Here is a 12375-nt window from a genome sequence, read left to right on the forward strand (position 1 = left end):
TTATTGCAGAAGAATTTATGCTAAAGTCAAGTGTGAAAGAAAGCAGCTTAATCGCTAGTAAAATTTACAGCACTTCGGTTAACAGCAGCTTAGAGCCAGGCCTCACAAGTTGGCATTATGCATAAAAGAAGCTATTCTCATCTATGGCTAAGATAATAAGGCAAGTTTCTTTCTCCTGTTACACTGGATTTAAGCAGTTTCTACAAAGAAAAATGTTAATTCTCAAAAAAGCTGTAACTTAACACGATACCTAATTAGATGGTAGCCCAAGGAAACACTCAGTTATTCTGGGGCTTGTTGGTAGTGCACCTCCCACCCCGACACCCGCCTTAACTCAGACATGCTGAAAAGATCAGATGCAAAACTGACTTTAATAAGCATGTTCTGCTTTGACAAAATGGATCCTTTAGGACCATTTTAAAATGTTCCACAGCAGGACAGGGTAAAAACATCCTAACATCAAAAACAGATACTAAGAAGAATAAGTTAATTTTATAAGATGATTATACCCCCAGCTTGTTTAATGCACTTTTAGGAAATGTGTCATTAATTGTTAACCTCCTATAATATTTTTTAATAAGGGGTTAAACTATCAAAATATTGAGAAGATTAACAGGACATTAAGAATACAGATGCAGCTTTCCCATGGGAAACAGGCATACATATTAAAGTCAAGAACCAACCAAAGAGAAGGGAATCTATACTACTAAGTAATGGTCATCTGAGTTACAAGAATTGATTTGAGGAAGACATTATTTTGACAAAAAATGTTTCTATCAAACGTTAAAAAAACAAAAACAAAAACCCATACAACATGGACATAATACTATCTGCCCTTCAGAAATACATTCTGTGGTATTCTGAGTGTAAACATTTTGCCAAGATATGTCTGAGTTACCTTTCCATTCAATGTCACTTATCAGGTATTAAAAATTACTGGAGAATAGGAATATTTTATGATCAACTAAATTAATTCTACTAGAGAAAACATTTGAAAACAAAAAGTCTATACATGGAATTTTACATATCCTCAAGATAATTAGTTCTCAGAGGTGCCATTACCTTTGTCAAATATTCCTTCATTACTTGGATGAAATAGGGCATGGCAAAATCCATGATATTGTGCCTCCACGCAGTTTCCAGGACAACATCTGGCCTTAAAAGATCATAACAAGTAAAGAGACACGCTCCAAAGCACTCTCTTTTTTCTTCCTGCAAAAACCACTGTAGGAGCTCTTCAGCCAATTCAGTATCTTTAGATTCAGAGGCATACTGCATTGCATCCTATTTAAAGGAAAGGAAGAAAGTCAAACATTAAATTCAAATATGATGAACTGGTAAACTAAATAACACAACAGGGGAAAAAAAACTCTCAGTTATATCATTTAAATTAAGGATTCCCTGAAAGAAAAGGAAAAGACAGAGGAAAGCATTCTTTTTTTAACAGAGAGGTCTGACATAAGCATACAACAGCCTCTAACATTAAGAAACTGACGTAATTATCATCTCAACTGGGAGCTTAAAGGCAATTTGCAAATAGTATTTGCAAAAACTAATACCTTTATAGACCATAATCACTTCTAATATGCCATCTTAGGACTCACACAGATCATCTAGTACTTGGCTTAATGGCCCCACCCCACTATCTTTCTTCACCTTGTACAGGCTATCTTTCTTGCACAGCTCTACACTCTGTTTCCAGCGATTATTGCCTTTGAAGAGGTAAGCAGCAATTCTTCTGAACTCAATGAGTTCATGCTTTTCCAAACGCTGAGCAAGTGAGATATTGTCAAAGTTGTCATAAGCATCTATCGATGTTCTCAGAGCCTTAAAAAATAAAACAAAGCCATTGAAATGCCAAACCAATATTTCATTTTAGTTTAAATTTTATGTTCCATCATTCTTGATCAATGAGCCATTACTGTATATGACTGACTGCATGTAATGTGATCAGTATCTTGCATGATAAATATGTTTAATACAACTTGATCAATCAGCCATTATTGTAATTAAGACAGCCTAGATTCAAGAATCAAACCATAAAGTTGTACTATGAGCAAGTATCAACATTCCTCAATCTAATTGTTTAACAATAAGGTCCTTGAAGGCACTACAAAATTTCTAAGGGAACAATTTTCTCCAAGGTTTTCAGTGTCAAGGACTAACTTGAATGGTTATGAAACTGGTAAGATTTGTAATTCGGAGGGCAAGATTTTATGCCCTAGGGAAACTCCTGATACAATTCAACATGGTATTCAGTCATAGAGATCACCATGGGATCTGCACCTGAAAGAAAACCATGTTGACAGGAAAAGAAAGAAAAGGCAATTTAGCTTAACCTTAACTTCTACGTTTTTGCAAAATTCTTCACAAAGCGAAGTTTACTAAAAGACAGGTACTGATAAGCTATTGGGCAAGAAAAACAAGTGAATGAAAGAGTTAATACCATATAAGGTTTATGAACTAGTTTAAGAGATCAAAGACTTTTTCAACTCAATCTACAATATAGATGTTTACAGATGAAGTAACCATAGTATTTTTCTAAAGCATTAACTTGGACTCTGCAAACTTGGCATTTAATTAGGAGACATCAGATTTATCAATCCTGAAAACCTCACAAAATTTAGATCCAAGGCATACAAGTACCTACTGCTTACAGTACTAAGGGATGATAGACTTTTTTAACTGCAAAATATACCAACTTTACAATTATGAGAATTGTAAATTTTGAGAATACGTGCAAGAACCAACATGTTTTACCTGATAATCTTCTTCTGTAATAAAGAGGTTGTTCAGTGATTCATTCACAGATTTGTTGTTGTGGTTCTGAACTGAACGCAAATAGGGTTTCACCAGTGGTAGCTGTTTAACCTTTAAAATAAGGGTGTGTTACAAATGTAGTACATTGCTAATGGACAAAGTTATCCAAGAATGTCTTAGTTTCTTGCTATGAATTTTTGAGGTTTTAAAAATTATTACCTTGCTGAAATAATTGACTGCACGAGTATGATCCAACCGTGGAGACAGCACCATCAGCAAATCATTTAACAACAGTGGCTTGAATTCTAAGTAGAATTGTATTGCTCTGTAGTATAGCTCCACATTGGCAACCTAAGACAGCAAAAATCCATACATAAGGTAGAGTTATTTCCTCATGAGCTTCCTCCTTCTAAAGACTATCTTCTAAAGAAGGTAACACACCTTGGTAATGATGTCTTTGAACTGCCCTTCTTTCCATGCATCAGTCGGATGATTCATCATGGTAATTATGGCATTATCATATTCTTCATATTTGTCATACAAAAACACCAATTCTGCCCAAAGATGGGCTTGTTCTGCAGCTCTTAGCACCTGCACAAGGAAGATTTAATTGCTTTAGATATGGGTCTCTAATTCTAGTTAATAGCAAAAAATAAATTTTTTAATGAAAACTGAAGTATTAGTTTTAGCTATGGAGTTGCCTTACAATGAAAGGTTAGTTACCTTAGGAATATTCACTCTGGACCAGAACAGCTCCAGGTGCTCCCTCATTTTCTGTGGCTTAAACTTAGAATACAGAATAGCTAATTCGGTGAACATCCCCATGTGAGCTCGCTCAAGTCCCAGTGCTGCTTCCAACATGGTTATCAGCTCTTCAAAATACCCACGATCCTAAATAAGAGAAAAATGCAATTAAAGATGAGAATATCAGTGGCAAAAGATCTCAGTTAACATAAAAGTTAACACAAAAGACTTCAGTGCACTACCTGATAGTAGTTGATAAGTTCCTCCAACTCGTCTGCATGTACTACAATGTGAAGCCCACACATCTGAGCGAGACGGAACTCCTTCCCATCTACACAGGCAAAGCAGACCTACAATTTAAAAAATTTCAATTATGTGAACTCAAGTGTAACATTGCTGGTTAATTCAATTAATCAGTTTAAAGAATATTCCTAAATAGCATCTTAATTCATCAATCAAACTGTCATTTAGATTACCTCTTTCCATGTTCGAGTACTGTTGGCTTTCCTAGCTCCATCAACAGCTGCCTGATATTCACCCAGGTGAACCAGAGTAGATGCCAAGCGTCCAAAATTGGAAACATTATTGTACAACAACTTAGCAGCATCATACATTTTTTCATCGTAACAACGGTCACCAACCTGAAAAAAACACAAACCATTTTCAGTAAGCCAAAACTCAGTCTTCTTTCCAAAGTTAGGACTTAATATGAAGAAACATCTTCCCAGTAAGATTTTTCCTTAGAAACTTTCAGTTGTCATATGTTGATCCTAATATGCTAGTAAAGTTGCCCAACTATTTTTACACTCCTTAAAAAGAAAAAAATCTGAATGAGAAACTCACTTGCTGGATATGAGCATTATTTGGCCCATTGATGAACTCTTCCAACTCTGCCAGGCGGTTTGTTTTAGCCAGTGCAAAGATCAATTCTGTCTCCACATAGGACTCACGAGCCTTCTTGCGGGCCATCTGCAAGTACTTCACTAGCTCTTCCCAGTTTCCTAGGTACAGAAAAACAAATGAATAAATCCAAACACTAACATACCAACATCAATCTTCTCGTTGAAGTAAATGAGAACTGCTATTAATTTCCTTTTCAAAGAAACAGTAGAGAGAATAACAAATGTAAACTGTGAAAGGTATCAAAATAGTGAAACTTCTATTAATGCCTCTGTATTATTACTGACCAAATGAAAAGCTGAATCCCTCTTCTCCTTAAAGTTATCAGATTAGAACTAGATCAGAATTTAATGAGACTTCAAAACAGAAAATTAAACTTCCCCATAGAGCTTTTAAGTTCACAGAACACAGCCTCTCTTTATCTGCACTAAGGAGGAGGGCACAACACCAGACAGTCTCTAGCTCCAACACAATGGAGGACGATGTAAAACTTAATGTTCAGCTTAGGCACATTTTCTGGCAAACACATAAAGGTGAGAAGTCATACCACTAGTATTGGCGGCCTGAACAACTTCCATGTACGATGAAGGATCATCTGCTTTGATATAAGAATCAATGGCTTCTTTCACCATTCCTTTCTGCAACTGGGCTTTTGCAAGCTGACTCCAGACTGCCGGTTCATTGCAGCGTTCAGCAAACTCATAGGCCCGATCCAAGTTTCCAATATGTTCGATTAAGACCTAGGCAACCAATTCTTCATCAGTTATAGAACAATGAATCTTACCACATAGCAATTACATTTAAATGGTTAGGATTTTATTGCTCTTCTATTATCACAGCAATAAATTATGCCCTTTCTCAGAGGACAATGCATATACTGAACCAAGAGAAGGCATTACATTTAGGAAATCAGCTCGGGTAATGTGAAGGTTTACCTGTACTGCTGAGGTATTGACATCAAATTTCCGGAAAATGGCAAATGCTTCTTCAAAGAGCTCATTGCTGATGGCGATGTTGGCAATATCTGGGGCATCATAATTATCCAAGCGGTTAATGTACTCCATAACACGGGTACGGTCAGCCTTGATTGCAGTGAGGATGAGGAGGTTTTGCAGGTTTCTTTAAGAAAGAAAGATTTGAATGTAGTATTTGAAAAGCTCATTAGTCTTAACGAATAAATACTGTAGCTATTAAGTATTTTGTCTTAGGAGGGAGGGTCACAAGAGGGTATTAAAAGAGTGAGAATTAAGGCAACATTCTCTAACATTTGTCTCTTTGTTCCTTTCCCAAACTGACAGGCCATAATTAAAGACTGACTATAAAGAGCCAGGAAACCCCTCTCATAGCATACCTGTGTTCACTGAATACAGAGTTATCAAGGACAATTTTCTCCAGCAGTTCAATGAGTTCATTAGGAAGGTCTGCTGTCATAAAGGCCTTGACAGTTACTGACACTTCCTCAGGGTCCTGAGTTTCAGACAAGGCTGTCTGTACAACCTGCAGAGGATATACAAAGAATAAGCACTGAGAGTCCAGGCGGTTTTGGTGATATTATCTAATAACAAGCTGGCCTCTCAGTAGAAAATGAAATAGGTCGAGAAGAAGGAATGAGATAAAATACCTTTAATTTACCACCCAAAGATCCTTCTACGTAAGTCCACATATATCCGTAACATGTACTTCCAATTTTTTTGTTGAGGGTGGGGCAGGGGGGAGAATCATCCTACTTGTGTAATTTCTATCTTTTCCCTGACTAAAAATTATCCCTAATAACCACTCCTCATTATCACTTTAATGGCCACATAAAGTTCAACCATATACATGTGGCATTATATACTCAGTAATTCCTCTATTTATGGCTATTTGCATGGCTCCCAGATGCATCAGTGAGTACTGGCTCTAAGAAGCTTTGTATCAATTTGGTATTTTTCCTTAGAAATTCTTCCTAGGAGAGGAATGAAAAATTAATATTCTTCAATTTACTCTCTTCCATATTTATACTTCCATTAATAATTTAAGAAATATTAACAACCTTCAATTTTTAAGGTTTTAAAAAATGTTTTCAATTTTTATATAGTTATAGACTCGAATCTTCTTTGCTTACTATTGAGACTTACTTAACATTTATCTACTAGATCATTCACTCGTCTTTATCCTTTGCTGATTTACCATTCTTTTGAATGTTTCCAATCAATTTAGTTACTTCTCAGATATTTGTAACAGTAATTCTTACTAATTTTATTAAATGTCTAATTTACTGTTATCCTTTTAGCTATTGATGAATTGAGGGAGTCTTATGTAATTAAATTCTCTCCTCGGGGAAGTATTTTCTTGGAGAAGATACACTTCATTTTCGTTAACATTTTTGTACATACATTTTAGTGTAATCTTTATTTTCTTCTATTTTTTACTGCCATCTCTCACAGTTAAATATGATCCATTTGAGTATATTTGGTATATGATGAGGGAAAAGGTTTTATTTATAGTTAAAAAGATGAGCCTTGAATGCATTTGCAAATTTTACCTGATCAATGAGGGGTCTCCTGTAAGGATTGCTTTCCAGCAGCACACTACCCCACAATTCTGGGTCCTTCCGCCGTACCAGATAGCGAGAAAGACTTTTGAAGAGGGAATTCTCATTGCAGACCTAAATGAGAAATTAAAGATTAATTTCAAGGTAAAAAATAAAAGCTTTCTATAGACTGACTTTAACTTTAAAAGGTTATATCCTATCATTATACCCTATTTAGTGTTTTATACCAAAAAAAAAACAAAAAAAATCCACTACATCTACATGTAATCTTTAGGAAGTCACAACCATATTTTTCTTATTAAAATTCAATTAACAGAAAAAACACAGTTATTAATTTTTGAAGGCTTTTAAAAAGCACCCTGATGTTGGATCTATATTTGGACTTTATATCTTACTCTATTGGCCTGTGTATTCATGCACCAGGATGCAATTTTTAATTATAGAGGTTTTGTAATGTGCTTCAACATCTGGTAAGGCTAGTCCATCTTCAGAGCTTTCTTTCAATGTTTATTTTCCCATGTGTATATGCATACATATGTTCATACGTATATGAATTTGAATGTTCACAGATGCATTCTTTCCCAGCTCTCATCACTCAAAGACCCTAGAAGGAAATACACCCTAGAGTCTAGATCTGGGTTTCTAATGGCACTTCCCACTAAAGAAAATCAAAGTTCTTCAAAACAATGAATGATCCACGGCAGGAGAGGGTATAAAATGAGCATGATATAACTTGCTGGGCCAGGAAACAAGATGTGCTCAAGAGCAATGAGATCATGACACAAAGGCATGAGAGGTAGGTTGATGGGATTTCTATCAGCCGAAACGGGGATAATCTGAAAATCAAAACCATGAATTATTAACCCACAGAACTCGTAAGTGCACGAAAATACACATGCTAACTGATAAATGTGGAGAAAGTGATGAAGTTGGAAAACTGTCATTTTGCAACCAACACATTAAGAATAGCTTAGTAAGAATTAACAGATTCAAAACTGGGAGCGGGGACACACACAGTAGGATACTCGCATGGTCTTAACTGTCTCCTCACAGACTACTTCATATCTGCAAGGGGAAACACATCTGTAAGGGGAAATTTATTTCTACAATGGAGAAGCTGACAACTTGATAAAAAGTGACCCCCAAAATGAAGGACTAAAGGCCATCGGGTGCTTTTGCATGTTACAGCATAAGAGAAACATCACTTAAGTAATGCATTTTGCATGGAAACATACAATCTAAATTTAATCAGGAGGAATAATAAGAGAAATTCAAAGCGAACAACATTCTGTTTTTTTTTTTAAGAGATGTTTCACTAATAAGAAATATTCAGAACAGGTGAGAGCACAGAGACAGAAGGCAGTCTGGAAGCTGTCAGGGGCTGGAAGGAGGCGGGGAATGTGGAGCAACTGCTCAGTGAATGCTGGATTTCCTCGAGTGGTGATGAAGACTCGGAACAAGAACTCTGAACAAGAGAGATAAAGTGATTGCCCAACACTGTAAATGTGCTAACTGCCACTGAATTATTCACTTTCAAATGGCTAATGTTATGTGAATTTTACTTTCAATTAAAAAAAAGAGAAAAAGACTATTTTTACAATTATGCCTGTCAATAAAAGACAAAGAAAGGCTGAAAAATTGTTTCAGGTTAAAAGAGACATGAAAGATATGACACATACAAGCAGTATGTAATTCTAGGCTAAAGGGAAAATTAGACTCTCAGGTCAATTGACAAAACCAGAATGAAACAGATTTTTAACAGTATTCTGCTGATGTCAGATTGACTGAGGTTGCTATCCATAATGTGGTCATGAAAGAGAATACCCTTATTCCTAGGAAATATACACTGAAGGGTTATAAGGCCATGAGGTATGCAATTTATTCTCATAAGGTTAAAAGTTTAGATGTGCCTTTACATATACACATATATGTAAAAAACATATACGTGTGTGTACATATAAGTGTATGAAAACATAAGTGATAAAACCAGGAGGCGTAAATGTCAGTGGGTGAATATAAACTTAATCAACTACTTTGGCCAGTTTAAATTCATAATTATCAGCAAAGTTTTTTTAAAAAAAGCACGTATCCAAAAAAAAAAAAAAGCATGTTATCTTCCAAACCAAAAAATGCACCGTATCACCTAAAACCACTCTGAAACTCTCAAAATTCACTAGTCTAACATTATATAACAGGTTTGAAAAATGCTATCTTGGGACTTCCCTGACAGTCCAGTGGTTAAGAATCTGCCTTGCAATGCAAAGGACATGGATTCAATCCCTGGTCAGGGAACTACGATCCCACATGCCACAGAGCAACTCAGCCTGTGTGCTACAACTACTGAGCTCTTGCACCACAAATAGAGAATCCACGTGCCGTAATGAAAGATCCCCCATGACACAAGGAAGATCCCACATGCCACAGCTCAGACCCAACACAGCCACAACATAAATTAATATTTAAAAAAAATAATAATAAAATAAAATAAAAATGCTATCTTCTCTATATGCATTCAGCCGGCAGTACTCACATTGATAAGCTCCAGATCACACTGGCCACGCTCGTAAGCAACACAGGCCAGATGTGGATCTCTCTTCTCACAATACTTTCCAACAACACGACTGTCATAGTAAGGATTTTCCCGAAGAAACCTCTCTGGATTGTTATTACTGTCTATGTAGATTTTGGCTAATGCATTGTGAGTAGCAGGCTCTTCACAGCCCTCATGAATTCTGGCCTCCAGCCAAGGCAGAAGCAGTTTCAATCTAGTAAAAAAAAATAAAACAGGAAAAGAAACACACAAAAAACTCACATATACACATACTATATTACAAATAGCACACTTTTGACATGCTATGTGAGTACCTTATGGTCTATAAAGTGCTTTCCCACACCCTATTTTGAATTTTCAACATTCCTATCAGAAACTGGGAAATTAAGACTCAGAGATGGTTAAAGGATTTGTCCAACGTCACACAGGTATAAGACTGTCTTTCATACTCTCCCAGACCTATCTGCTACATTATCTAGACAGGATATAGAGAGAAGAGACTACAGATTCACAGATTATTCTTTTTTATATGGGGCAAATCGCTGGACTTTTGAGTCATGTTGTTTAGGAGGCAGACAGAGATGTGTGGTATGAGAAAACAAGCCACACTATCTCAGGTTCCTCTTAATTTTACCACAATTAACATGTGACATTACGTATAGCCAAAAGAAGCAGTACCCTAAACACACACTGGGAACAAAATCTGGTAACTTCAGAAGCTCTAGTTTTAAAATTCTAGCAGTCATAAGATCAATCACTCCACGAAGGGCCATGGTTTTGCTAAGTTATAGCTTATGTTCCAATGGTCCAGATGACCAACACTCTTACCATGGTTTAAATAACATGTTAAAGAGTTACAGGAAATCCATGGAAAGAGGTGGCAGGCTATATATAGTCCATGCTGTCACAAAAGAGTTGGATACAATTTAGCAACTATACAACAATAATCACTTTAAATCAGTCTCAAGCTTTAAAAACATAAAAATCAGTAGTATATTCTACATCTCCATTGTCCTTAAATGCAGAATTTTTAAAACATTTTCTGAAACATTTAGATATAAATTCTGTGATTACCATTAGTAGAACACTTGTACCAAGCCAGGTTAAAATTATCTTGAGATGGTTTCATTGCTAGAGAGGAACTTCCTACTTAACCTCATTACTTCCCACTAACCTCATTTACTACGTCAGCACTTTGTGAACACAAAATGTCCTGGCTAAAAAAAGACTTCATGATATAAGTATCAGAAGCACTCACACTATGTTCTGTTCTACTGGAAATTCCTAACTCATTATCAAGGTTCAACTTAAAAACAAGTTTAACCCAGAGTTACACAGGGAATGCTTTTCTCTTGTCATACTTGATATTTATCAGAGAGGAATTAGTTACTAGGTATCATACCTAAGAGGCTTTTTACATAGCTTACATTAAAAACACATAGCTATGTGGTTTGACTTAATGTAGTTATAAACATGCAAAAAGGTGAAGGCTCATTACTAGAGAAATGCAAATCAAAACCATAGTGAGGCATCATCTCACACTGGTTAGAATGGCCGCCATCAAAAAGCCTACAAATAATAAATGCCGGAGAGGGTGTGGAGAAAAGGGAACCCTCTTACACTGCTGATAGGAATGCAAACTGGTACAGCCACTATGGGTTAACAGTGTGGAGATTGACCCAGCAATCCCACTGCTGGGCATGCACACCGAGGAAACCAGAACTGAGACACATGTGCTCCAATGTTCACTGCAGCACTATTTACCGAAGCTAGGACATGGAAGCAACCTAGATGTCCACTGGCAGACGAACAGATGAGGAAGTTGTGGTACATATGCACAATGGAATATTATTCAGCTCTAAAAAAGAATTCATTTGAGCCAGTTCTAATGAGGTAGATGAAACTGGAGCCTATTATACAGAGTTAAGTAAGTCACAGAGAGAAACACCAAAACAGTATATTAATGCATATATATCGAATTTAGAAAGACAGTAAAGATGCTATATGCAAGGCAGCAAAAGAGACACAAGATGTAAAGAACAGACTTTGGGACTCTGTGGGAAAATACAAGGGTGGGATGATTTGACAGAACAGCATTGAAGCATGTATATTACCATATGTAAAATAGACGACCAGGGCAAGTTCAATGCATGAACCAGGCCACTCAAAGCTGGTGCTCTGGGACAAGCCAGAGGGATGAGGTGGGGAAGGGGTGGGGGTCAGGAAGGGGAGACGCATGTGCACCCATGGGTGAGTCATGTCGACATACGGCAAAGACCACAGTACTGTACAGAAATTAAATTAAATCCAATTAAAATTAATTAATAAAAAAGGTGAACGACTAGATTAACAGATATTCTATATGACAGCCATATAGAGCAAGTTACAGCTAGCTTATCACTTCTAAATTAGGTATCTCTAGGGCATTAAGATCCATGAGTACTGAGTAGTTGTAGGCAACTAACAGGTTATACTTCTATTTAATACCATGCTAGGAGGGACTAATAATTTATCCTACTTGTGAAGATTAAAACAGTACTACACCTGTTTCTTTTTTCAACCTCAGCAACAAGCTCATCAGTAGAGAATTGACCTCTTACAACAAGAATCAAGTTTTTAATGACATCTTCAGAGCAATCAACATCAAGTAATCCCCCAATAACCACAGGAAGTCGACTTGGATTCACCTATGGTTTAAAAAAAGAATGTCATTATGTTACTAAGAAACAAAACTGAAGAGTTCTTTAAAAAAAAAAAAGGCAAAATGCAAAAAAAACGCATTTTCCTCTTCAACCTCAGTTTTAAAATTCAGTAATAAACGGGTTCTAAATTTGAAACTAGACAAAGGCATTTAGTAGGAAGTCTGCCTTGGTTACTCCTAAGGAGA

General features: G+C 36.3%; 1 protein-coding gene across 3 annotated transcripts in view; it reads right to left on the reverse strand.

Annotated features, from left to right (window-relative positions):
- Positions 1–12375, reverse strand: part of CLTC (clathrin heavy chain) — a 66484-nt gene that overhangs the window by 11381 nt on the left and 42728 nt on the right. For all 3 annotated transcript variants that reach the window (XM_043482435.1, XM_043482427.1, XM_043482442.1), the window contains exons 16-30: positions 12033–12175; positions 9468–9702; positions 6929–7051; positions 5756–5901; positions 5340–5523; positions 4952–5144; positions 4348–4505; positions 3981–4145; positions 3747–3854; positions 3484–3651; positions 3202–3351; positions 2980–3111; positions 2761–2871; positions 1657–1827; positions 1063–1284 (exon numbers count right to left, since the gene is read on the reverse strand). In XM_043482435.1, coding sequence (XP_043338370.1) covers positions 1063–1284; positions 1657–1827; positions 2761–2871; positions 2980–3111; positions 3202–3351; positions 3484–3651; positions 3747–3854; positions 3981–4145; positions 4348–4505; positions 4952–5144; positions 5340–5523; positions 5756–5901; positions 6929–7051; positions 9468–9702; positions 12033–12175 — 2409 coding nt within the window. The remainder of the gene's footprint in view (positions 1–1062; positions 1285–1656; positions 1828–2760; positions 2872–2979; positions 3112–3201; positions 3352–3483; positions 3652–3746; positions 3855–3980; positions 4146–4347; positions 4506–4951; positions 5145–5339; positions 5524–5755; positions 5902–6928; positions 7052–9467; positions 9703–12032; positions 12176–12375) is intronic.

The sequence above is a fragment of the Cervus canadensis genome, chromosome 1 (genome assembly GCF_019320065.1).
Source record: "Cervus canadensis isolate Bull #8, Minnesota chromosome 1, ASM1932006v1, whole genome shotgun sequence".
In the NCBI taxonomy this organism is placed as follows: Eukaryota; Metazoa; Chordata; class Mammalia; order Artiodactyla; family Cervidae; genus Cervus; species Cervus canadensis.